Genomic DNA, 26245 nt, shown 5'->3' on the forward strand with positions numbered 1-26245 from the left:
AATTTGATACACAGTGCCTGTTACAAAAGACCAGCTGCTAACCGTCTGGGGGAGGAGAGGAGGAGGGGCCAGAGGAGAGGAGGAGGGGCCAGAGGAGAGGGGGCCAGAGGAGAGGGGGCCAGAGGAGAGGAGGAGGGGCCAAAGGAGAGGAGGAGGGGCCAGAGGAGAGGAGGCCAGAGGAGAGGAGGAGGGGCCAGAGGAGAGGAGGAGGGGCCAGAGGAGAGGGGGCCAGAGGAGAGTGGGCCAGAGGAGAGGAGGAGGGGCCAAAGGAGAGGAGGAGGGGCCAGAGGAGAGGAGGCCAGAGGAGAGGAGGAGGGGCCAGAGGAGAGGAGGCCAGAGGAGAGGAGGCCAGAAGAGAGACAGGAGGAGGGGCCAGAAGAGAGTCCAGAGGAGAGGCCAGAAGAGAGCCCAGAGGAGGGGCCAGAAGAGAGGCCAGAGGAGAGGCCAGAAGAGAGGCCAGAGGAGAGGCCAGAAGAGAGACAGGAGGAGGGGCCAGAAGAGAGACCAGAGGAGGGGCCAGAAGAGAGACCAGAGGAGGGGCCAGAAGAGAGACCAGAGGAGGGGCCAGAAGAGAGACCAGAGGAGGGGCCAGAAGAGAGACCAGAGGAGGGGCCAGAAGAGAGACCAGAGGAGGGGCCAGAAGAGAGACCAGAGGAGGGGCCAGAAGAGAGACCAGAGGAGAGGCCAGAAGAGAGACCAGAGGAGAGGCCAGAAGAGAGACCAGAGGAGGGGCCAGAAGAGAGACCAGAGGAGGGGCCAGAAGAGAGTCCAGAGGAGGGGCCAGAAGAGAGACCAGAGGAGAGGCCAGAAGAGAGACCAGAGGAGAGGCCAGAAGAGAGCCCAGAGGAGGGGCCAGAAGAGAGCCCAGAGGAGAGGCCAGAAGAGAGCCCAGAGGAGGGGCCAGAAGAGAGCCCAGAGGAGGGGCCAGAAGAGAGACAGGAGGAGGGGCCAGAAGAGAGACCAGAGGAGGGGCCAGAGGGCTGCATCTATTACAGTACGATCTAAGTTAGCCTTCAGGAGTTCTCCAGACCGAGGGGATCATTCATTATTGAATGCCTTGGAATACCTGTCAGTCTGCTAGCGTCACTATAGATAGTTTAGAAACGTCTAAATAATGTATTTTAACCAGCTAGATAAGAGATGTTGTACCTGGGTGGGAACTCTCCATGGTGGAGTCAGATCGTATGGGGGAAAGCTGTGGCTCAGGATGCGTCTGGGGTACGTAGAACATCTCCTCACTACCGTGTGGTTTATACGGCAACAGAACCGTCAGCGCCGCCTGCCGAGACGGACCGGTACCAGTCAGCCTCTGGGGAGGTGTGAAGCATTGTGGGAAGGTGGAGGTTGCCGTTGCCGTGGTGATCTGGACTGAGGCGTCGGCCGTCTCCTGCCCCCGTCTCCAAATTGGATCTCTGTTCTCCTGCGACCCCGTCTTATTGGCCGGAGCAGGCTCGGGGCGTAACCTAGGCTCTCGTCTTCGTCAACACTGCTGGAGACGGCAGAGGAGTGTCTGACAGGAGCAAAGGACAGAAGTCTCCGGGACTCTTCAGCCCCTTTAGGACCAGGGGAGAGGGTGACGTGGAGGTGGGAGACCTGACCTGTCCTGGTGGTCCAAGCTCCAGAGACCCAGTCTGCTCCAGAACCCACGATGGACCCAGGACGTCCTTCGTCGGGGTGAGACCGGGAAATCTGCCCGTACATGACTGGGGTCAGAGGGAGAGGAGCTGCAGAGTGGGGGGGACCAGTAAAGGGGTTCTCTTGGTCTATACCAGGCAGCTGGATGGGAGAGAGGGAGACAGAGGAAGAGGAGGGAGACCGAGGAAGAGGGGGGAGAGGGAGAGAGAGTGTGACAGTGTTAGTGTCCAGAGGACATTCCTTTTCTTAAACACCGGGTCATCTGAGTGTGATTAACAGTGTTAGTCTATAACAGTGTCAGTCTATAACGGTGTCAGTCTATAACAGTGTTAGTCTATAACAGTGTTAGTCTATAACAGTGTCAGTCTATAACAGTGTCAGTCTATAACAGTGTCAATCTATAACAGATCTGAGTGTGATTAACAGTGTCAGTCTATAACAGTGTAGGTCTATAACAGTGTTAGTCTATAACAGATCTGAGTGTGATTAACAGTGTTAGTCTATAACAGTGTCAGTCTATAACAGTGTCAGTCTATAACAGTGTCAGTCTATAACAGTGTCAGTCTATAACAGTGTTAGTCTATAACAGTGTCAGTCTATAACAGTGTTAGTCTATAACAGTGTTAGTCTATAACAGTGTTAGTCTATAACAGTGTCAGTCTATAACAGATCTGAGTGTGATTAACAGTGTCAGTCTATAACAGTGTCAGTCTATAACAGTGTCAATCTATAACAGATCTGAGTGTGATTAACAGTGTCAGTCTATAACAGTGTTAGTCTATAACAGTGTCAGTCTATAACAGATCTGAGTGTGATTAACAGTGTCAGTCTATAACAGTGTCAGTCTATAACAGATCTGAGTGTGATTAACAGTGTCAGTCTATAACAGTGTCAGTCTATAACAGTGTCAGTCTATAACAGATCTGAGTGTGATTAACAGTGTCAGTCTATAACAGTGTTAGTCTATAACAGTGTCAGTCTATAACAGATCTGAGTGTGATTAACAGTGTCAGTCTATAACAGTGTCAGTCTATAACAGTGTCAGTCTATAACAGTGTCAGTCTATAACAGTGTCAGTCTATAACAGTGTTAGTCTATAACAGTGTTAGTCTATAACAGTGTTAGTCTATAACAGATCTGAGTGTGATTAACAGTGTTAGTCTATAACAGTGTCAGTCTATAACAGTGTCAGTCTATAACAGTGTCAGTCTATAACAGTGTCAGTCTATATCAGTGTCAGTCTATATCAGTGTCAGTCTATAACAGTGTTAGTCTATAACAGATCTGAGTGTGATTAACAGTGTTAGTCTATAACAGTGTCAGTCTATAACAGTGTCAGTCTATAACAGTGTCAGTCTATAACAGTGTCAGTCTATAACAGTGTTAGTCTATAACAGTGTTAGTCTATAACAGTGTTAGTCTATAACAGTGTTAGTCTATAACAGTGTTAGTCTATAACAGTGTTAGTCTATAACAGATCTGAGTGTGAATAACACTGTCAGTCTATAAGTGTCAGTCTATAACAGTGTCAGTCTGTAACAGTGTCAGTCTATAACAGTGTCAGTCTATAACAGATCTGAGTGTGATTAACAGTGTCAGTCTATAACAGTGTCAGTCTATAACAGTGTCAATCTATAACAGATCTGAGTGTGATTAACAGTGTCAGTCTATAACAGTGTTAGTCTATAACAGTGTCAGTCTATAACAGATCTGAGTGTGATTAACAGTGTCAGTCTATAACAGTGTCAGTCTATAACAGATCTGAGTGTGATTAACAGTGTCAGTCTATAACAGTGTCAGTCTATAACAGTGTCAGTCTATAACAGTGTTAGTCTATAACAGTGTCAGTCTATAACAGATCTGAGTGTGATTAACAGTGTCAGTCTATAACAGTGTCAGTCTATAACAGATCTGAGTGTGATTAACAGTGTCAGTCTATAACAGTGTCAGTCTATAACAGTGTCAATCTATAACAGATCTGAGTGTGATTAACAGTGTCAGTCTATAACAGTGTTAGTCTATAACAGTGTCAGTCTATAACAGATCTGAGTGTGATTAACAGTGTCAGTCTATAACAGTGTCAGTCTATAACAGATCTGAGTGTGATTAACAGTGTCAGTCTATAACAGTGTCAGTCTATAACAGTGTCAGTCTATAACAGATCTGAGTGTGATTAACAGTGTCAGTCTATAACAGTGTTAGTCTATAACAGTGTCAGTCTATAACAGATCTGAGTGTGATTAACAGTGTCAGTCTATAACAGTGTCAGTCTATAACAGTGTCAGTCTATAACAGATCTGAGTGTGATTAACAGTGTCAGTCTATAACAGTGTCAGTCTATAACAGATCTGAGTGTGAATAACAGTGTCAGTCTATAACAGATCTGAGTGTGATTAACAGTGTCAGTCTATAACAGTGTCAGTCTATAACAGTGTCAGTCTATAACAGATCTGAGTGTGATTAACAGTGTTAGTCTATAACAGTGTCAGTCTATAACAGTGTCAGTCTATAACAGATCTGAGTGTGATTAACAGTGTCAGTCTATAACAGTGTCAGTCTATAACAGTGTTAGTCTATAACAGTGTCAGTCTATAACAGTGTCAGTCTATAACAGATCTGAGTGTGATTAACAGTGTCAGTCTATAACAGTGTCAGTCTATAACAGTGTTAGTCTATAACAGTGTCAGTCTATAACAGTGTCAGTCTATAACAGATCTGAGTGTGATTAACAGTGTTAGTCTATAACAGTGTCAGTCTATAACAGTGTTTGTCTATAACAGTGTTAGTCTATAACAGTGTCAGTCTATAACAGTGTTAGTCTATAACAGTGTCAGTCTGTAACAGTGTCAGTCTATAACAGATCTGAGTGTGATTAACAGTGTCAGTCTATAACAGTGTTAGTCTATAACAGTGTCAGTCTATAACAGATCTGAGTGTGATTAACAGTGTCAGTCTATAACAGTGTCAGTCTATAACAGTGTTAGTCTGTAACAGTGTCAGTCTATAACAGATCTGAGTGTGATTAACAGTGTCAGTCTATAACAGTGTCAGTCTATAACAGATCTCAGTGTGATTAACAGTGTCAGTCTATAACAGTGTTAGTCTATAACAGTGTTTGTCTATAACAGTGTCAGTCTATAACAGTGTCAGTCTATAACAGTGTTAGTCTATAACAGTGTTTGTCTATAACAGTGTCAGTCTATAACAGTGTCAGTCTATAACAGTGTCAGTCTATAACAGATCTGAGTGTGATTAACAGTGTCAGTCTATAACAGATCTGAGTGTGATTAACAGTGTCAGTCTATAACAGTGTCAGTCTATAACAGTGTCAGTCTATAACAGTGTCAGTCTATAACAGTGTCAGTCTATAACAGATCTGAGTGTGAATAACAGTGTCAGTCTATAACAGATCTGAGTGTGATTAACAGTGTCAGTCTATAACAGTGTCAGTCTATAACAGTGTTTGTCTATAACAGTGTTTGTCTATAACAGTGTTAGTCTATAACAGTGTCAGTCTATAACAGTGTTAGTCTATAACAGTGTCAGTCTATAACAGTGTCAGTCTATAACAGTGTTAGTCTATAACAGTGTTAGTCTATAACAGTGTTAGTCTATAACAGTGTTAGTCTATAACAGATCTGAGTGCGATTAACAGTGTTAGTCTGTAACAGTGTTAGTCTATAACAGTGTTAGTCTATAACAGTGTTAGTCTATAACAGATCTGAGTGTGAATAACAGTGTCAGTCTATAAGTGTCAGTCTATAACAGTGTCAGTCTATAACAGTGTCAGTCTATAACAGTGTTAGTCTATAACAGATCTGAGTGTGATTAACAGTGTTAGTCTATAACAGTGTAGGTCTATAACAGTGTCAGTCTATAACAGATCTGAGTGTGAATAACAGTGTCAGTCTATAAGTGTCAGTCTATAACAGTGTCAGTCTATAACAGTGTTAGTCTATAACAGATCTGAGTGTGAATAACAGTGTCAGTCTATAAGTGTCAGTCTATAACAGTGTCAGTCTATAACAGTGTCAGTCTATAACAGTGTCAGTCTATAACAGTGTCAGTCTATAACAGATCTGAGTGTGATTAACAGTGTCAGTCTATAACAGTGTCAGTCTATAACAGTGTTAGTCTATAACAGATCTGAGTGTGAATAACAGTGTCAGTCTATAAGTGTCAGTCTATAACAGTGTCAGTCTATAACAGTGTCAGTCTATAACAGTGTCAGTCTATAACAGTGTCAGTCTATAACAGATCTGAGTGTGATTAACAGTGTCAGTCTATAACAGTGTCAGTCTATAACAGATCTGAGTGTGATTAACAGTGTCAGTCTATAACAGTGTTAGTCTATAACAGTGTTTGTCTATAACAGTGTCAGTCTATAACAGTGTCAGTCTATAACAGTGTCAGTCTATAACAGTGTCAGTCTATAACAGTGTTAGTCTATAACAGTGCCAGTCTATAACAGTGTCAGTCTATAACAGTGTCAGTCTATAACAGTGTCAGTCTATAACAGTGTCTGTCTATAACAGTGTCAGTCTATAACAGTGTCAGTCTATAACAGTGTCAGTCTATAACAGTGTCAGTCTATAACAGATCTGAGTGTGATTAACAGTGTCAGTCTATAACAGATCTGAGTGTGATTAACAATGTTAGTCTATAACAGTGTCAGTCTATAACAGTGTCAGTCTATAACAGTGTCAGTCTATAACAGTGTCAGTCTATAACAGATCTGAGTGTGAATAACAGTGTCAGTCTATAACAGATCTGAGTGTGATTAACAGTGTCAGTCTATAACAGTGTCAGTCTATAACAGTGTTAGTCTATAACAGTGTCAGTCTATAACAGTGTTAGTCTATAACAGTGTTAGTCTATAACAGTGTCAGTCTATAACAGTGTCAGTCTATAACAGATCTGAGTGTGAATAACAGTGTCAGTCTATAACAGTGTCAGTCTATAACAGTGTCAGTCTATAACAGTGTCAGTCTATAACAGTGTTAGTCTATAACAGTGTTAGTCTATAACAGTGTTAGTCTATAACAGTGTTAGTCTATAACAGATCTGAGTGTGAATAACAGTGTCAGTCTATAAGTGTCAGTCTATAACAGTGTCAGTCTGTAACAGTGTCAGTCTATAACAGTGTCAGTCTATAACAGTGTCAGTCTATAACAGTGTCAGTCTATAACAGTGTTAGTCTATAACAGTGTTAGTCTATAACAGTGTTAGTCTACATTTACATTTACATTTAAGTCATTTAGCAGACGCTCTTATCCAGAGCGACTTACAAATTGGTATAACAGTGTTAGTCTATAACAGTGTTAGTCTATAACAGATCTGAGTGTGAATAACAGTGTCAGTCTATAAGTGTCAGTCTATAACAGTGTCAGTCTGTAACAGTGTCAGTCTATAACAGTGTCAGTCTATAACAGATCTGAGTGTGATTAACAGTGTCAGTCTATAACAGTGTCAGTCTATAACAGTGTCAATCTATAACAGATCTGAGTGTGATTAACAGTGTCAGTCTATAACAGTGTTAGTCTATAACAGTGTCAGTCTATAACAGATCTGAGTGTGATTAACAGTGTCAGTCTATAACAGTGTCAGTCTATAACAGATCTGAGTGTGATTAACAGTGTCAGTCTATAACAGTGTCAGTCTATAACAGTGTCAGTCTATAACAGATCTGAGTGTGATTAACAGTGTCAGTCTATAACAGTGTTAGTCTATAACAGTGTCAGTCTATAACAGATCTGAGTGTGATTAACAGTGTCAGTCTATAACAGTGTCAGTCTATAACAGTGTCAGTCTATAACAGTGTCAGTCTATAACAGTGTCAGTCTATAACAGTGTTAGTCTATAACAGTGTTAGTCTATAACAGTGTTAGTCTATAACAGATCTGAGTGTGATTAACAGTGTTAGTCTATAACAGTGTCAGTCTATAACAGTGTCAGTCTATAACAGTGTCAGTCTATAACAGTGTCAGTCTATATCAGTGTCAGTCTATATCAGTGTCAGTCTATAACAGTGTTAGTCTATAACAGATCTGAGTGTGATTAACAGTGTTAGTCTATAACAGTGTCAGTCTATAACAGTGCCAGTCTATAACAGTGTCAGTCTATAACAGTGTTAGTCTATAACAGTGTTAGTCTATAACAGTGTTAGTCTATAACAGTGTTAGTCTATAACAGTGTTAGTCTATAACAGTGTTAGTCTATAACAGTGTTAGTCTATAACAGATCTGAGTGTGAATAACAGTGTCAGTCTATAAGTGTCAGTCTATAACAGTGTCAGTCTGTAACAGTGTCAGTCTATAACAGTGTCAGTCTATAACAGATCTGAGTGTGATTAACAGTGTCAGTCTATAACAGTGTCAGTCTATAACAGTGTCAATCTATAACAGATCTGAGTGTGATTAACAGTGTCAGTCTATAACAGTGTTAGTCTATAACAGTGTCAGTCTATAACAGATCTGAGTGTGATTAACAGTGTCAGTCTATAACAGTGTCAGTCTATAACAGATCTGAGTGTGATTAACAGTGTCAGTCTATAACAGTGTCAGTCTATAACAGTGTCAGTCTATAACAGTGTTAGTCTATAACAGTGTTAGTCTATAACAGATCTGAGTGTGAATAACAGTGTCAGTCTATAAGTGTCAGTCTGTAACAGTGTCAGTCTATAACAGTGTCAGTCTATAACAGTGTCAGTCTATAACAGTGTCAGTCTATAACAGATCTGAGTGTGATTAACAGTGTCAGTCTATAACAGTGTCAGTCTATAACAGTGTTAGTCTATAACAGATCTGAGTGTGAATAACAGTGTCAGTCTATAAGTGTCAGTCTATAACAGTGTCAGTCTATAACAGTGTCAGTCTATAACAGTGTCAGTCTATAACAGATCTGAGTGTGATTAACAGTGTCAGTCTATAACAGTGTCAGTCTATAACAGATCTGAGTGTGATTAACAGTGTCAGTCTATAACAGTGTTAGTCTATAACAGTGTTTGTCTATAACAGTGTCAGTCTATAACAGTGTCAGTCTATAACAGTGTCAGTCTATAACAGTGTCAGTCTATAACAGTGTCAGTCTATAACAGTGTTAGTCTATAACAGTGTCAGTCTATAACAGTGTCAGTCTATAACAGTGTCAGTCTATAACAGTGTCAGTCTATAACAGTGTCAGTCTATAACAGTGTCAGTCTATAACAGTGTCAGTCTATAACAGATCTGAGTGTGATTAACAGTGTCAGTCTATAACAGATCTGAGTGTGATTAACAATGTTAGTCTATAACAGTGTCAGTCTATAACAGTGTCAGTCTATAACAGTGTCAGTCTATAACAGTGTCAGTCTATAACAGTGTCAGTCTATAACAGATCTGAGTGTGAATAACAGTGTCAGTCTATAACAGATCTGAGTGTGATTAACAGTGTCAGTCTATAACAGTGTCAGTCTATAACAGTGTCAGTCTATAACAGTGTCAGTCTATAACAGTGTCAGTCTATAACAGTGTTAGTCTATAACAGTGTTAGTCTATAACAGTGTCAGTCTATAACAGTGTCAGTCTATAACAGTGTCAGTCTATAACAGATCTGAGTGTGAATAACAGTGTCAGTCTATAACAGTGTCAGTCTATAACAGTGTCAGTCTATAACAGTGTTAGTCTATAACAGTGTTAGTCTATAACAGTGTTAGTCTATAACAGTGTTAGTCTATAACAGATCTGAGTGTGAATAACAGTGTCAGTCTATAAGTGTCAGTCTATAACAGTGTCAGTCTGTAACAGTGTCAGTCTATAACAGTGTCAGTCTATAACAGTGTCAGTCTATAACAGTGTCAGTCTATAACAGTGTTAGTCTATAAAAGTGTTAGTCTATAACAGTGTTAGTCTATAACAGTGTTAGTCTATAACAGTGTTAGTCTATAACAGATCTGAGTGTGAATAACAGTGTCAGTCTATAAGTGTCAGTCTATAACAGTGTCAGTCTGTAACAGTGTCAGTCTATAACAGTGTCAGTCTATAACAGATCTGAGTGTGATTAACAGTGTCAGTCTATAACAGTGTCAGTCTATAACAGTGTCAATCTATAACAGATCTGAGTGTGATTAACAGTGTCAGTCTATAACAGTGTTAGTCTATAACAGTGTCAGTCTATAACAGATCTGAGTGTGAATAACAGTGTCAGTCTATAACAGTGTTAGTCTATAACAGTGTCAGTCTATAACAGTGTCAGTCTATAACAGTGTCAGTCTATAACAGATCTGAGTGTGAATAACAGTGTCAGTCTATAACAGTGTCAGTCTATAATAGTGTTAGTCTATAACAGTGTCAGTCTATAACAGATCTGAGTGTGATTAACAGTGTCAGTCTATAACAGTGTCAGTCTATAACAGTGTCAGTCTATAACAGTTTCAGTCTATAACAGTGTTAGTCTATAACAGTGTTAGTCTATAACAGTGTTAGTCTATAACAGATCTGAGTGTGATTAACAGTGTTAGTCTATAACAGTGTCAGTCTATAACAGTGTCAGTCTATAACAGTGTCAGTCTATAACAGTGTCAGTCTATAACAGTGTCAGTCTATATCAGTGTCAGTCTATATCAGTGTCAGTCTATAACAGTGTTAGTCTATAACAGATCTGAGTGTGATTAACAGTGTTAGTCTATAACAGTGTCAGTCTATAACAGTGTCAGTCTATAACAGTGTCAGTCTATAACAGTGTTAGTCTATAACAGTGTTAGTCTATAACAGTGTTAGTCTATAACAGTGTTAGTCTATAACAGTGTTAGTCTATAACAGATCTGAGTGTGAATAACAGTGTCAGTCTATAAGTGTCAGTCTATAACAGTGTCAGTCTGTAACAGTGTCAGTCTATAACAGTGTCAGTCTATAACAGATCTGAGTGTGATTAACAGTGTCAGTCTATAACAGTGTCAGTCTATAACAGTGTCAATCTATAACAGATCTGAGTGTGATTAACAGTGTCAGTCTATAACAGTGTTAGTCTATAACAGTGTCAGTCTATAACAGTGTTAGTCTATAACAGTGTTAGTCTATAACAGTGTTAGTCTATAACAGTGTTAGTCTATAACAGATCTGAGTGTGAATAACAGTGTCAGTCTATAAGTGTCAGTCTATAACAGTGTCAGTCTGTAACAGTGTCAGTCTATAACAGTGTCAGTCTATAACAGTGTCAGTCTATAACAGTGTCAGTCTATAACAGTGTTAGTCTATAACAGTGTTAGTCTATAACAGTGTTAGTCTATAACAGTGTTAGTCTATAACAGTGTTAGTCTATAACAGTGTTAGTCTATAACAGATCTGAGTGTGAATAACAGTGTCAGTCTATAAGTGTCAGTCTATAACAGTGTCAGTCTGTAACAGTGTCAGTCTATAACAGTGTCAGTCTATAACAGATCTGAGTGTGATTAACAGTGTCAGTCTATAACAGTGTCAGTCTATAACAGTGTCAATCTATAACAGATCTGAGTGTGATTAACAGTGTCAGTCTATAACAGTGTTAGTCTATAACAGTGTCAGTCTATAACAGATCTGAGTGTGATTAACAGTGTCAGTCTATAACAGTGTCAGTCTATAACAGATCTGAGTGTGATTAACAGTGTCAGTCTATAACAGTGTCAGTCTATAACAGTGTCAGTCTATAACAGATCTGAGTGTGATTAACAGTGTCAGTCTATAACAGTGTTAGTCTATAACAGTGTCAGTCTATAACAGATCTGAGTGTGATTAACAGTGTCAGTCTATAACAGTGTCAGTCTATAACAGTGTCAGTCTATAACAGTGTCAGTCTATAACAGTGTCAGTCTATAACAGTGTTAGTCTATAACAGTGTTAGTCTATAACAGTGTTAGTCTATAACAGATCTGAGTGTGATTAACAGTGTTAGTCTATAACAGTGTCAGTCTATAACAGTGTCAGTCTATAACAGTGTCAGTCTATAACAGTGTCAGTCTATATCAGTGTCAGTCTATATCAGTGTCAGTCTATAACAGTGTTAGTCTATAACAGATCTGAGTGTGATTAACAGTGTTAGTCTATAACAGTGTCAGTCTATAACAGTGTCAGTCTATAACAGTGTCAGTCTATAACAGTGTTAGTCTATAACAGTGTTAGTCTATAACAGTGTTAGTCTATAACAGTGTTAGTCTATAACAGTGTTAGTCTATAACAGTGTTAGTCTATAACAGATCTGAGTGTGAATAACAGTGTCAGTCTATAAGTGTCAGTCTATAACAGTGTCAGTCTGTAACAGTGTCAGTCTATAACAGTGTCAGTCTATAACAGATCTGAGTGTGATTAACAGTGTCAGTCTATAACAGTGTCAGTCTATAACAGTGTCAATCTATAACAGATCTGAGTGTGATTAACAGTGTCAGTCTATAACAGTGTTAGTCTATAACAGTGTCAGTCTATAACAGATCTGAGTGTGATTAACAGTGTCAGTCTATAACAGTGTCAGTCTATAACAGATCTGAGTGTGATTAACAGTGTCAGTCTATAACAGTGTCAGTCTATAACAGTGTCAGTCTATAACAGTGTTAGTCTATAACAGTGTCAGTCTATAACAGATCTGAGTGTGATTAACAGTGTCAGTCTATAACAGTGTCAGTCTATAACAGATCTGAGTGTGATTAACAGTGTCAGTCTATAACAGTGTCAGTCTATAACAGTGTCAATCTATAACAGATCTGAGTGTGATTAACAGTGTCAGTCTATAACAGTGTTAGTCTATAACAGTGTCAGTCTATACAGATAACAGATCTGAGTGTGATTAACAGTGTCAGTCTATAACAGTGTCAGTCTATAACAGTGTCAGTCTATAACAGATCTGAGTGTGATTAACAGTGTCAGTCTATAACAGTGTTAGTCTATAACAGTGTCAGTCTATAACAGATCTGAGTGTGATTAACAGTGTCAGTCTATAACAGTGTCAGTCTATAACAGTGTCAGTCTATAACAGATCTGAGTGTGATTAACAGTGTCAGTCTATAACAGTGTCAGTCTATAACAGATCTGAGTGTGAATAACAGTGTCAGTCTATAACAGATCTGAGTGTGATTAACAGTGTCAGTCTATAACAGTGTCAGTCTATAACAGTGTCAGTCTATAACAGATCTGAGTGTGATTAACAGTGTTAGTCTATAACAGTGTCAGTCTATAACAGTGTCAGTCTATAACAGATCTGAGTGTGATTAACAGTGTCAGTCTATAACAGTGTCAGTCTATAACAGTGTTAGTCTATAACAGTGTCAGTCTATAACAGTGTCAGTCTATAACAGATCTGAGTGTGATTAACAGTGTCAGTCTATAACAGTGTCAGTCTATAACAGTGTTAGTCTATAACAGTGTCAGTCTATAACAGTGTCAGTCTATAACAGATCTGAGTGTGATTAACAGTGTTAGTCTATAACAGTGTCAGTCTATAACAGTGTTTGTCTATAACAGTGTTAGTCTATAACAGTGTCAGTCTATAACAGTGTTAGTCTATAACAGTGTCAGTCTGTAACAGTGTCAGTCTATAACAGATCTGAGTGTGATTAACAGTGTCAGTCTATAACAGTGTTAGTCTATAACAGTGTCAGTCTATAACAGATCTGAGTGTGATTAACAGTGTCAGTCTATAACAGTGTCAGTCTATAACAGTGTTAGTCTGTAACAGTGTCAGTCTATAACAGATCTGAGTGTGATTAACAGTGTCAGTCTATAACAGTGTCAGTCTATAACAGATCTCAGTGTGATTAACAGTGTCAGTCTATAACAGTGTTAGTCTATAACAGTGTTTGTCTATAACAGTGTCAGTCTATAACAGTGTCAGTCTATAACAGTGTTAGTCTATAACAGTGTCAGTCTATAACAGTGTCAGTCTATAACAGTGTCAGTCTATAACAGTGTCAGTCTATAACAGATCTGAGTGTGATTAACAGTGTCAGTCTATAACAGATCTGAGTGTGATTAACAATGTTAGTCTATAACAGTGTCAGTCTATAACAGTGTCAGTCTATAACAGTGTCAGTCTATAACAGTGTCAGTCTATAACAGATCTGAGTGTGAATAACAGTGTCAGTCTATAACAGATCTGAGTGTGATTAACAGTGTCAGTCTATAACAGTGTCAGTCTATAACAGTGTTTGTCTATAACAGTGTTTGTCTATAACAGTGTTAGTCTATAACAGTGTCAGTCTATAACAGTGTTAGTCTATAACAGTGTCAGTCTATAACAGTGTCAGTCTATAACAGTGTTAGTCTATAACAGTGTTAGTCTATAACAGTGTTAGTCTATAACAGATCTGAGTGCGATTAACAGTGTTAGTCTGTAACAGTGTTAGTCTGTAACAGTGTTAGTCTATAACAGTGTTAGTCTATAACAGTGTTAGTCTATAACAGATCTGAGTGTGAATAACAGTGTCAGTCTATAAGTGTCAGTCTATAACAGTGTCAGTCTATAACAGTGTCAGTCTATAACAGTGTTAGTCTATAACAGATCTGAGTGTGAATAACAGTGTCAGTCTATAAGTGTCAGTCTATAACAGTGTCAGTCTATAACAGTGTCAGTCTATAACAGTGTCAGTCTATAACAGTGTCAGTCTATAACAGATCTGAGTGTGATTAACAGTGTCAGTCTATAACAGTGTCAGTCTATAACAGTGTTAGTCTATAACAGATCTGAGTGTGAATAACAGTGTCAGTCTATAAGTGTCAGTCTATAACAGTGTCAGTCTATAACAGTGTCAGTCTATAACAGTGTCAGTCTATAACAGTGTCAGTCTATAACAGATCTGAGTGTGATTAACAGTGTCAGTCTATAACAGTGTCAGTCTATAACAGATCTGAGTGTGATTAACAGTGTCAGTCTATAACAGTGTTAGTCTATAACAGTGTTTTGTCTATAACAGTGTCAGTCTATAACAGTGTCAGTCTATAACAGTGTCAGTCTATAACAGTGTCAGTCTATAACAGTGTTAGTCTATAACAGTGTCAGTCTATAACAGTGTCAGTCTATAACAGTGTCAGTCTATAACAGTGTCAGTCTATAACAGTGTCTGTCTATAACAGTGTCAGTCTATAACAGTGTCAGTCTATAACAGTGTCAGTCTATAACAGATCTGAGTGTGATTAACAGTGTCAGTCTATAACAGATCTGAGTGTGATTAACAATGTTAGTCTATAACAGTGTCAGTCTATAACAGTGTCAGTCTATAACAGTGTCAGTCTATAACAGTGTCAGTCTATAACAGTGTCAGTCTATAACAGATCTGAGTGTGAATAACAGTGTCAGTCTATAACAGATCTGAGTGTGATTAACAGTGTCAGTCTATAACAGTGTCAGTCTATAACAGTGTTAGTCTATAACAGTGTCAGTCTATAACAGTGTTAGTCTATAACAGTGTTAGTCTATAACAGTGTCAGTCTATAACAGTGTCAGTCTATAACAGTGTCAGTCTATAACAGATCTGAGTGTGAATAACAGTGTCAGTCTATAACAGTGTCAGTCTATAACAGTGTCAGTCTATAACAGTGTCAGTCTATAACAGTGTCAGTCTATAACAGATCTGAGTGTGAATAACAGTGTCAGTCTATAACAGTGTTAGTCTATAACAGTGTCAGTCTATAACAGTGTCAGTCTATAACAGTGTCAGTCTATAACAGATCTGAGTGTGAATAACAGTGTCAGTCTATAACAGTGTCAGTCTATAACAGTGTCAGTCTATAACAGTGTCAGTCTATAACAGATCTGAGTGTGATTAACAGTGTCAGTCTATAACAGTGTCAGTCTATAACAGTGTTAGTCTATAACAGTGTCAGTCTATAACAGTGTCAGTCTATAACAGTGTCAGTCTATAACAGTGTCAGTCTATAACAGATCTGAGTGTGAATAACAGTGTCAGTCTATAACAGATCTGAGTGTGATTAACAGTGTCAGTCTATAACAGTGTCAGTCTATAACAGTGTCAGTCTATAACAGTGTCAGTCTATAACAGATCTGAGTGTGAATAACAGTGTCAGTCTATAACAGATCTGAGTGTGATTAACAGTATCAGTCTATAACAGTGTCAGTCTATAACAGTGTCAGTCTATAACAGTGTCAGTCTATAACAGATCTGAGTGTGATTAACAGTGTCAGTCTATAACAGTGTCAGTCTATAACAGTGTCAGTCTATAACAGTGTCAGTCTATAACAGATCTGAGTGTGATTAACAGTGTCAGTCTATAACAGTGTTAGTCTATAACCGTGTCAGTCTATAACAGTGTTAGTCTATAACAGTGTCAGTCTATAACGGTGTCAGTCTATAACAGTGTCAGTCTATATCAGTGTCAGTCTATAACAGATCTGAGTGTGAATAACAGTGTAAGTTCTTTAGTCAGTAAGAGGTAAAGATAGATTCAGCCGGGATTCTACCTGCTCCTGGCCCGGCTCCTGTCTCGGCTCCTGTCTCGGCTCCTGTCTCAGCACCTGGCCTGGCTCCTGTCTCGGCTCCTGGCCCGGCACCTGTCTCGGCTCCTGTCTCGGCTCCTGGCCCGGCACCTGGCCCGGCTCCTGTCTCGGCTCCTGGCCCGGCTCCTGTCTCGGCACCTGGCCCGGCTCCTGTCTCGGCTCCTGTCTCGGCTCCTGTCTCGGCTCCTGGCCCGGCTCCTGTCTCGGCTCCTGTCTCGGCTCCTGTCTCGGCTCCTGTCTCGGCTCCTGGCCCGGCTCCTGTCTCGGCTCCTGGCCTGGCTCCTGTCTCGGCTCCTGGCCCGGCTCCTGGCCCAGGCGTGTCTTTCTGTCTCTGGGGTACAGACTGCTGCTGTTGGCCTGTGATCCAGTCATGGTGGTCGTGTCTCTGGACACGGAGCAGTGTGTCGAGTTGGTGGTGCTCTCCCTCCCCTGCTGCTGGGGCGGTGTCTGAGGTAGCCACCCCTGCACTGTGGGTTGGGAGACCCCTTCTAAGGTGAACTGGGACACCTGTAGAGGCTCGGGGAGGGGGGAGCGGCGGGAGGTGGCAATGGTGATGGAGGTGAGGGGTGGAGGGTGCGCTCTAGGGAGGACGTATAACCCCTCTCGGAGGGCGATCTGTCTGACCCGGCCCTCTAGGTCCTGCCTTAGAGGGGTACGCAGCTCAACGCTGTCGGCAAACGGGTTCCTGCTCAGCTGCTGTAGCTGGTGGGACAGACAGTCCTCAGCTGCCTTCAGGGCCCTGAACTGCTTCTGCTCCCCAACCAACTGCTCCTCAGGCTGGGGTAGGGAGGGAGGCAGGCCCCCTGGACCTACAAGGCTGGACGCAGCACTGCTGTCCGTGTCCGTGCTCCTCGGGTTCTGAACCAAGGAGAAAAAAACCACAATCAACTGACCAGAAAAATAAAAAGCGCCGTTAACTCCTAAATCATCTCTCCCAAAATACAAGACTGAACCAGTTGAGTGCTTTTGATGACTTCAATCGCACATAAAGTAGAAAGGAAACGATCTGTAGAAGACTTGTCTACACACCACACCACTGAACAGCATGCTGGAGAAGACACACGTCCCAAAACGCCACAACCATCCCACCACTACAAACGCCATGCTGCCTCCAACCGCAGTGGAGCCATGAGATCAACTTTTTCTGCACAGTGAAATGCCTTTCTTGCTTGTTCTTTCCCAACAATGCAGTAATCAAGATCAGTGCCAATTCTATACTTACAATGTGCAGGGATACTGGAGTGGTAGGGGCAGGTTTGTATAGGGTGAAGGTGACTAGGCATCAAGATGATAGAGTAGCAGCAGCAACTATGGATGATGATATGTGAGTGTGTGTGCGTGAGTGAGTGAGTGAGTGAGTGAGTGAGTGAGTGAGTGAGTGAGTGAGTGAGTGAGTGAGTGAGTGAGTGAGTCAGTATGTTTGTGTGTTATGCGAGTGTGTGTGTGGTAGTGTCAATGTGTTGAGTGTGCAGACTCAGTCAAATATTATTATTATTTTTTAAATAGAAGTCGAGGCAGGGTAAAGTAGAAGTCGAGGCAGGATAAAGTAGAAGTCCAGACAGGATAAAGTAGAAGTCGAGGCAGGATAAAGTAGAAGTCGAGGCAGGATAAAGTAGAAGTCGAGGCAGGATAAAGTAGAAGTCGAGGCAGGATAAAGTAGAAGTCGAGGCAGGATAAAGTAGAAGTCGAGGCAGGATAAAGTAGAAGTCGAGGCAGGATAAAGTAGAAGTCAAGACAGGATAAAGTAGTCGAGGCAGATAGTCTGTGTAGCCATTTTGTTAAGTATTTGCAGTCTATGTCCTGGGGAGTAAAAGCTGTTCAGAAGCCTGTTAGTGTCAGACTTGTTGTTCCAGTACCACTTCCCCCCTCCCCTAGGATCCAGCTGCCCCCTCCCCCTAGGATCCAGCTGCCCCCTCCCCCTAGGATCCAGCTGCCAACCTCCCCCTAGGATCCAGCTGCCACCATCCCCCTAGGATCCAGCTGCCACCCTCCCCCTAGGATCCAGCTGCCCCCCTCCCCCTAGGATCCAGCTGCCACCCTCCCCCTAGGATCCAGCTGCCACCCTCCCCCTAGGATCCAGCTGCCCCCTCCCCCTAGGATCCAGCTGCCACCCTCCCCCTAGGATCCAGCTGCCACCCTCCCCTAGGATCCAGCTGCCCCCTCCCCCTAGGATCCAGCTGCCCCCCTCCCCCTAGGATCCAGCTGCCCCCTCCCCCTAGGATCCAGCTGCCACCCTCCCCCTAGGATCCAGCTGCCACCCTCCCCTAGGATGCAGCTGCCACCCTCCCCCTAGGATCCAGCTGCCCCCCTCCCCCTAGGATCCAGCTGCCCCCTCCCCCTAGGATCCAGCTGCCCCCTCCCCTAGGATCCAGCTGCCCCCTCCCCCTAGGATCCAGTTGCCCCCTCCCCTAGGATCCAGCTGCCCCCTCTCCCTAGGATCCAGCTGCCACCCTCCCCCTAGGATCCAGCTGCCACCCTCCCCCTAGGATCCAGCTGCCCCCCTCCCCCTAGGATCCAGCTGCCCCCCTCTCCCTAGGATCCAGCTGCCCCCCTCCCCCTAGGATCCAGCTGCCCCCCTCCCCCTAGGATTCGGTTGAATAGGGAGGTGTTCAGTCCCAGGGACACAAGCTTAGTGACGAGCTTGGAGGGGACTGGGGTTGAACGCTGAGCTGTAGTCAATGAACAGCATTGTCACATAGGTATTCCGCTTATCTCGGTGGGTTAGGGAAGTGTGGAGTGCAATTGATATTGCGTTGTCTATGGATCTGCTGCGGGGCAGCATGCACATTGGAGTGGGTCATGGGTGTCAGGGATGGTGGAGTTGATGTTAACCATAACCAGCCTTTCAAAACACTTCATGATTACAGGTGTGAGTGCTACAGGGTGGTAGTCATTGTGGCAGGTAGCCTCAAGAGTTCTTGGGAACAGGAACGATGGTGGTCAGCTTGAGACATGTGGGCATTACAGACTGGGACGAGGAGAGGTTGAAAATAACAGTCAATAGGCCTGCCAGCTGGACTGTGCATGCTGGGAACTCGCCCCGGGAAATACAGTCCGGACTTGACTGAGAGCGCGATAACCCAGTCCTCTGGGTCAGCGGGTGCCCTCATGCACGACTCTGTGTTGTTTTTGTCGGATGTAAAATGCAGTGAGTTTGTCTGGTAGAGAGGCATCGTTGGGCAGATCACGGTTGGGTCTTCCTTTGTAATCCGTAATGGACTCTAGCCCCTTGCCACAGTCCTCTGGGTCAGCGGGTGCCCTCATGCACGACTCTGTGTTGTTTTTGTCGGATGTAAAATGCAGTGAGTTTGTCTGGTAGAGAGGCATCGTTGGGCAGATCACGGTTGGGTCTTCCTTTGTAATCCGTAATGGACTCTAGCCCCTTGCCACAGTCCTCTGGGTCAGCGGGTGCCCTCATGCACGACTCTGTGTTGTTTTTGTCGGATGTAAAATGCAGTGAGTTTGTCTGGTAGAGAGGCATCGTTGGGCAGATCACGGTTGGGTCTTCCTTTGTAATCCGTAATGGACTCTAGCCCCTTGCCACAGTCCTCTGGGTCAGCGGGTGCCCTCATGCACGACTCTGTGTTGTTTTTGTCGGATGTAAAATGCAGTGAGTTTGTCTGGCAGAGAGGCATCGTTGGGCAGATCACGGTTGGGTCTTCCTTTGTAATCCGTAATGGACTGTAGCCCCTTGCCACATGCGACGGGCGTCGGAGCCTGTGTAATATGACTACAACAGGTTTGATAAAACAACATGCTTGAAGAACCACCACACCCAGCCATTCCACGTGTTTCATCTATTCCGGAGATAGTCAACTCATTATCAAGCCCTTGACAAGGTGGATAAGATGAGCTAGTTCAGGACTACAACAACATTGTGAAACATCTAAAAACCTGCTGAGATGCTAGGATAGGCTAGTTGGTGTAACAGGTTCGTAAACAGATTTCTTGGAACACCACACCATGCCTGAGACTGACACACCTCACAGTTACCTTACCCACCACACCTGGGCAGTCCAAGGAGAGGAGGCTAGCATCAAAATGAGACAACATTCACATGGTTTAAAACAGAGAGTGAGGAAGTTGAGCCTTGCCTATACATTTGGTGTTCAGGAGTGATTCCTGGTAGTACCTGTAGTGGGTGTTTGGTATTGAGTGACTAAGACAGTACCTGTAGTGGGTGTTTGGTATTGAGTGACTAGGATAGTACCTGTAGTGGGTGTTTGGTATTGAGTGACTAAGATAGTACCTGTAGTGGGTGTTTTGTATTGAGTGACTAAGATAGTACCTGTAGTGGGTGTTTGGTATTGAGTGACTAAGACAGTACCTGTAGTGGGTGTTTGGTATTGAGTGACTAGGATAGTACCTGTAGTGGGTGTTTGGTATTGAGTGACTAGGATAGTACCTGTAGTGGGTGTTTGGTATTGAGTGACTATGATAGTACCTGTAGTGGGTGTTTGGTATTGAGTGACTAAGATAGTACCTGTAGTGGGTGTTTGGTATTGAGTGACTAGGATAGTACCTGTAGTGGGTGTTTGGTATTGAGTGACTAAGATAGTACCTGTAGTGGGTGTTTGGTATTGAGTGACTATGATAGTACCTGTAGTGGGTGTTTGGTATTGAGTGACTAAGATAGTACCTGTAGTGTGTGTTTGGTATTGAGTGACTAGGATAGTACCTGTAGTGGGTGTTTGGTATTGAGTGACTAAGATAGTACCTGTAGTGGGTGTTTGGTATTGAGTGACTAAGATAGTACCTGTAGTGGGTGTTTGGTATTGAGTGACTAAGACAGTACCTGTAGTGGGTGTTTGGTATTGAGTGACGAAGACAGTACCTGTAGTGGGTGTTTGGTATTGAGTGACTAAGATAGTACCTGTAGTGGGTGTTTGGTATTGAGCGACTAAGATAGTACCTGTAGTGGGTGTTTGGTATTGAGTGACGAAGACAGTACCTGTAGTGGGTGTTTGGTATTGAGTGACTAAGATAGTACCTTTAGTGTGTGTTTGGTATTGAGTGACTAAGATAGTACCTTTAGTGTGTGTTTGGTATTGAGTGACTAGGATAGTACCTGTAGTGGGTGTTTGGTATTGAGTGACTAGGATAGTACCTGTAGTGGGTGTTTGGTATTGAGTGACTAAGATAGTACCTGTAGTGGGTGTTTGGTATTGAGTGACTAAGATAGTACCTGTAGTGGGTGTTTGGTATTGAGTGACTACGATAGTACCTGTAGTGGGTGTTTAAAGAGTATCTCTCTCTTGATCTCTTCTATGCGTTGTCTATCCTCCGTGTTGAGCTCCAGAGTTTCACAGTGCTGCCCCAACACCTTCAGCCTCAGCCACTCTGGGGGTTCACACAATCAGGGCAAGTTGGGATACAAACATCAACATGTATGTTATAACCTGGGAATGATCTTTAATTAGCTTTTTAAAAAAATAATTAGTATTTATCCAGAGTGTCCCGGGAACATTGGTGGGAAAAAGTACCCAAGTGTCATACTGTAGTAAAAGTAAAGACACCTTAGTAGAAAATGACTCAAGTGAAAGTCAAAGTCACCCAGTAAAATACTACTTGAAAGAAAAGTGTAAAGGTATTTGGTTTTAAATATATCCTTAGTATATTTAAATATACTTAAATATATTTATATATTTAAAAGTAAATGTAATTGCTAAAATTTACTCAAGTATCAAAAGGAAAAGTAGGCTAAAAATCTTTTAAAATTCCTAATATGAAGCAAACTTAAATGTAAATGCAAACCAGACGGCACCATTGTCTTGTTGTGTTTAATTTACAGACAGCCAGGGGCACTGTCCAACTCTTCATTTACAAATGAAGCATGTGTTTAGAAAGTCCTCCAGATCAGAGGCAGTAGGGATGACTGGGATGTTATTTTGAGTGTGTGAATTAGACCATTTTCTAACCATTTCTCTAACCACTAGGCTACCTGCCTCCTCTCCACTCTAACCACTAGGCTACCTGCCTCCTCTCCACTCTAACCACTAGGCTACCTACCGCCCCTACACTAACCACTAGTCTACCTGCCGCCCCTACACTAACCACTAGGCTACCTGCCGCCCCAACACTCTAACCACTAGGCTACCTACCGCCCCGACACTATCACAACTAGGCTCCCTGCCTCCTCTACACTCTAACCACTAGGCTACCTACCGCCCCGACACGATCACAACTAGGCTCCCTGCCTCCTCTACACTCTAACCACTAGGCTCCCTGCCGGCCCTACACTCTAACCACTAGGCTCCCTGCCGCCCCTACACTCTAACCACTAGTCTACCTGCCGCCCCTACACTCTAACCACTAGGCTACCTGACGTCCCTACACTCTAACCACTAGGCTACCTACCGCCCCGACACGATCACAACTAGGCTCCCTGCCTCCTCTACACTCTAACCACTAGGCTCCCTGCCGGCCCTACACTCTAACCACTAGGCTCCCTGCCGCCCCTACACTCTAACCACTAGGCTCCCTGCCGCCCCTACACTCTAACCACTAGTCTACCTGCCGCCCCTACACTCTAACCACTAGGCTACCTGCCGTCCCTACACTCTAACCACTAGGCTCCCTGCCGCCCCTACACTCTAACCACTAGTCTACCTGCCGCCCCTACACTCTAACCACTAGGCTACCTGCCTCCTCTACACTCTAACCACTAGGCTACCTGCCGCCTCCACACTCTAACCACTAGGCTACCTGCCTCCTCTACACTCTAACCACTAGGCTACCTGCCTCCTCTACACTCTAACCACTAGTCTACCTGCCGCCTCTACACTCTAACCACTAGTCTACCTGCCGCCCCTACACTCTAACCACTAGTCTACCTGCCGCCCCTACACTCTAACCACTAGTCTACCTGCCGCCCCTACACTCTAACCAATAGGCTACCTGCCTCCTCTACACTCTAACCACTAGGCTACCTGCCTCCTCTACACTCTAACCACTAGTCTACCTGCCGCCTCTACACTCTAACCACTAGGCTACCTGCCTCCTCTACACTCTAACCACTAGGCTACCTGCCACCTCTACACTCTAACCACTAGGATACCTGCCGCCTCTACACTCTAACCACTAGTCTACCTGCCGCCCCTACACTCTAACCACTAGGCTACCTGCCGCCTCTACACTCTAACCACTAGGCTACCTGCCGCCCCTACACTCTAACCACTAGGCTACCTGCCGCCTCTACACTCTAACCACTAGGCTACCTGCCGCCTCTACACTCTAACCACTAGGCTACCTGCCTCCTCTACACTCTAACCACTAGGCTACCTGCCACCTCTACACTCTAACCACTAGGATACCTGCCGCCTCTACACTCTAACCACTAGTCTACCTGCCGCCCCTACACTCTAACCACTAGGCTACCTGCCTCCTCTACACTCTAACCACTAGGCTACCTGCCTCCTCTACACTCTAACCACTAGTCTACCTGCCGCCTCTACACTCTAACCACTAGGCTACCCTGCCATCCCATAATGAGTATATCAGTTGGTAATGACTTAGGGAGTTCCAGTATACTGTAAGCAAGACTTTGAGACATGCCTTTATTTGCATTAGCTTACTTTATTCCAATCTGTTCATAATTCAGTTGATCTTAACTAAGGGGAGTTTTCCTCTGGGCTTTTTCTAGGCCCAATGGCTGTTTCCTCGTCTCGGCCCAATGGCTGTTTCAACCCCAGTTTAAATCAATACAGCTTACTGTTTCAACCCCAGTTTAAATCAATACAGCTCACTGTTTCAACCCCAGTTTAAATCAATACAGCTTACTGTTTCAACCCCAGTTTAAATCAATACAGCTCACTGTTTCAACCCCAGTTTAAATCAATACAGCTCACTGTTTCAACCCCAGTTTAAATCAATACAGCTCACTGTTTCAACCCCAGTTTAAATCAATACAGCTCACTGTTTCAACCCCAGTTTAAATCAATACAGCTCACTGTTTCAACCCCAGTTTAAATCAATACAGCTCACTGTTTCAACCCCAGTTTAAATCAATACAGCTTACTGTTTCAACCCCAGTTTAAATCAATACAGCTTACTGTTTCCTAGAAATCTGCCTTTTCTATTTCGGTTTCGGGATCATTTAACTTCAGTGATGTCGTACCAGACCAGGCCTCAGCTCACCGGGCTCAGGTCAGACCAGGCCTCAGCTCACCGGGCTCGGGTCAGACCAGGCCTCAGCTCACCGGGCTCGGGTCAGACCAGGCCTCAGCTCACCGGGCTCGGGTCAGACCAGGCCTCAGCTCACCGGGCTCGGGTAAGACCAGGCCTCAGCTCACCGGGCTCGGGTAAGACCAGGCCTCAGCTCACCGGGCTCGGGTCAGACCAGGCCTCAGCTCACCGGGCTCGGGTAAGACCAGGCCTCAGCTCACCGGGCTCGGGTAAGACCAGGCCTCAGCTCACCGGGCTCGGGTCAGACCAGGCCTCAGCTCACCGGGCTCGGGTCAGACCAGGCCTCAGCTCACCGGGCTCGGGTAAGACCAGGCCTCAGCTCACCGGGCTCGGGTCAGACCAGGCCTCAGCTCACCGGGCTTGGGTCAGACAAGACCTCATACTTCAGCCCACCAGGATTGGGTCAGACCAGGCCTCACACTTCAGCTCACCGGGCTTGGGTCAGACCAGGCCTCACACTTCAGCTCACCGGGCTTGGGTCAAAGCAAGATCGAATTTTCAGTTCTGATGAGAACTCTTAAACTGCATTCGGGTCTCGTGTGCAGTCCGGCAGTTTATGTGTGTGCTTGGAACTGAGAGCGACTTGGTGTAAAGTAAACACGCTAGGCTAAAGGCTTCTACCTGGTGGGATAATGAGCCAATCTGCTGCTGCTCATGTGTATACTGTGGAATTGCATTAGTGCCACATTGGGGAAAATACTGTCATTTTCCATGTCGTCATACATTTTGGGGGGGGGGTGTAAAGTGTTCCCGGGACAGTTACCGGTGTTGGTCCCTACCCAATACTTGTGGTAAGCAGACCCTAGGTAGGTACTATTAGTGCATCATACACTCAAATGGAGCCCTATTCCCTACTTAGTGTCCCTACGTTTGCTCAGAGCCCATTAGGCCCTGGTCAAAAATAGTGCACTACAGAATAGGGCTCCATTTGGGTCAAGCCTTGGTAGTGGGATAGTTACTGACCTCTGGCTCTGCTTTCCTCCAGGTCTGCTGTGGCGGTACTGGCTCGGCTGGACAGGGACGCCACCGAGGCTGGGGACTCACTCTGGAGCAGCCTGGCTACCCTGGCTGCTAGAGAACTGCTGCTGCTGCTGCCCCCATCACTCAGAGCATCTCCACCCTGATCCCCACCGTGGGCCGGCTCAGACAGACCACACACCTGCTCAGAGCCCACGGGACAGGAGGACGAAGAGGACGAAGAGCTTCCCTCTTCTGGAGCCATCTGCACTTCTGGGTTTCCTCCTCCCACTGTTGGAGCCTGCTGCAGTTTGCCAACGCCAGCATCACCCAATGAGGGACCAGGTTGGCTGACCGGCACAGGGCCAATCCGCGTGTCCGAGAGGCCAGCACTGCAGCCCTCAGGCTCCACCCTCCGCACGGATTCGGTCAGGAGGAAGGTGGAGCTACTGCCAGAGATGTCCTGTGGTGGTCTCCCATAATACTCTCTGTGCTCAGAACTGTCCTGTGGTGGTCTCCCATAATGCTCTCTGTCTTCAGAACTTTCATGTGATCTCCCATGATGCTCTCTGTCTTCAGAACTGTCCCTTGGTCTTCCATGATGCTCTCGGTCTTCAGAACTGTCATGTGATCTCCCATGACGCTCTCGGTCTTCAGAACTGTCATGTGATCTCCCATAATGCTCTCTGTCCTGTAGTAGTCTCCCAGACTCCTCTCTGGCGGGTGTGGACTGATGCTCTGCTTCTCTGGTTAGCCTGACATGACCTTCCCCGTTGTAGGCAGAGCTCTCCTTCTTCCTCACTGCCGGCAGCATGGAGTCAGAGGAGGAGCGGGCCCAAAGCAAGGAGGAGTGACTCCTTGGGTCCCCACCCCGGCCCCACCAGAGGAGGAGGTGAAGGAGGAGTCCTGGAATACCTCCATCTTCCTCCTGAGAGAGAGGAGCAGGATGTCGTCGTCAGAGTGGAGGAGGTGGGAGGAGGCGCCGGAGGTGGAGGACCCACCAGACACAATGTTT

The 26245-nt window shown here is 44.1% G+C and overlaps 2 protein-coding genes across 2 annotated transcripts in view; both read right to left on the bottom strand.

The window, feature by feature from the left end:
* LOC135535972 (centrosome-associated protein ALMS1-like) overlaps window positions 1–1320 on the bottom strand; it is a 28162-nt gene extending 26842 nt beyond the window's left edge. The window contains exon 1 of the mRNA XM_064962376.1: window positions 1150–1320. Within this exon, the coding sequence (XP_064818448.1) occupies window positions 1150–1231 (82 nt within the window). The 5' untranslated portion in view covers window positions 1232–1320. The remainder of the gene's footprint in view (window positions 1–1149) is intronic.
* On the bottom strand, window positions 1303–26092 carry LOC135535973 (uncharacterized). The gene is made up of 4 exons (XM_064962377.1): window positions 25237–26092; window positions 21314–21429; window positions 16054–16947; window positions 1303–1776 (listed from the first exon to the last, which is right to left on the bottom strand). The coding sequence occupies exons 1-4, from the start codon at window positions 26042–26044 to the stop codon at window positions 1303–1305; spliced, it is 2292 nt and encodes a 763-aa protein (XP_064818449.1). The 5' UTR covers window positions 26045–26092.
* Between the last annotated feature and the right edge of the window lie 153 nt (window positions 26093–26245).

Source organism: Oncorhynchus masou, unplaced genomic scaffold (assembly GCF_036934945.1).
Source record: "Oncorhynchus masou masou isolate Uvic2021 unplaced genomic scaffold, UVic_Omas_1.1 unplaced_scaffold_539, whole genome shotgun sequence".
Classification (NCBI taxonomy): domain Eukaryota; kingdom Metazoa; phylum Chordata; class Actinopteri; order Salmoniformes; family Salmonidae; genus Oncorhynchus; species Oncorhynchus masou.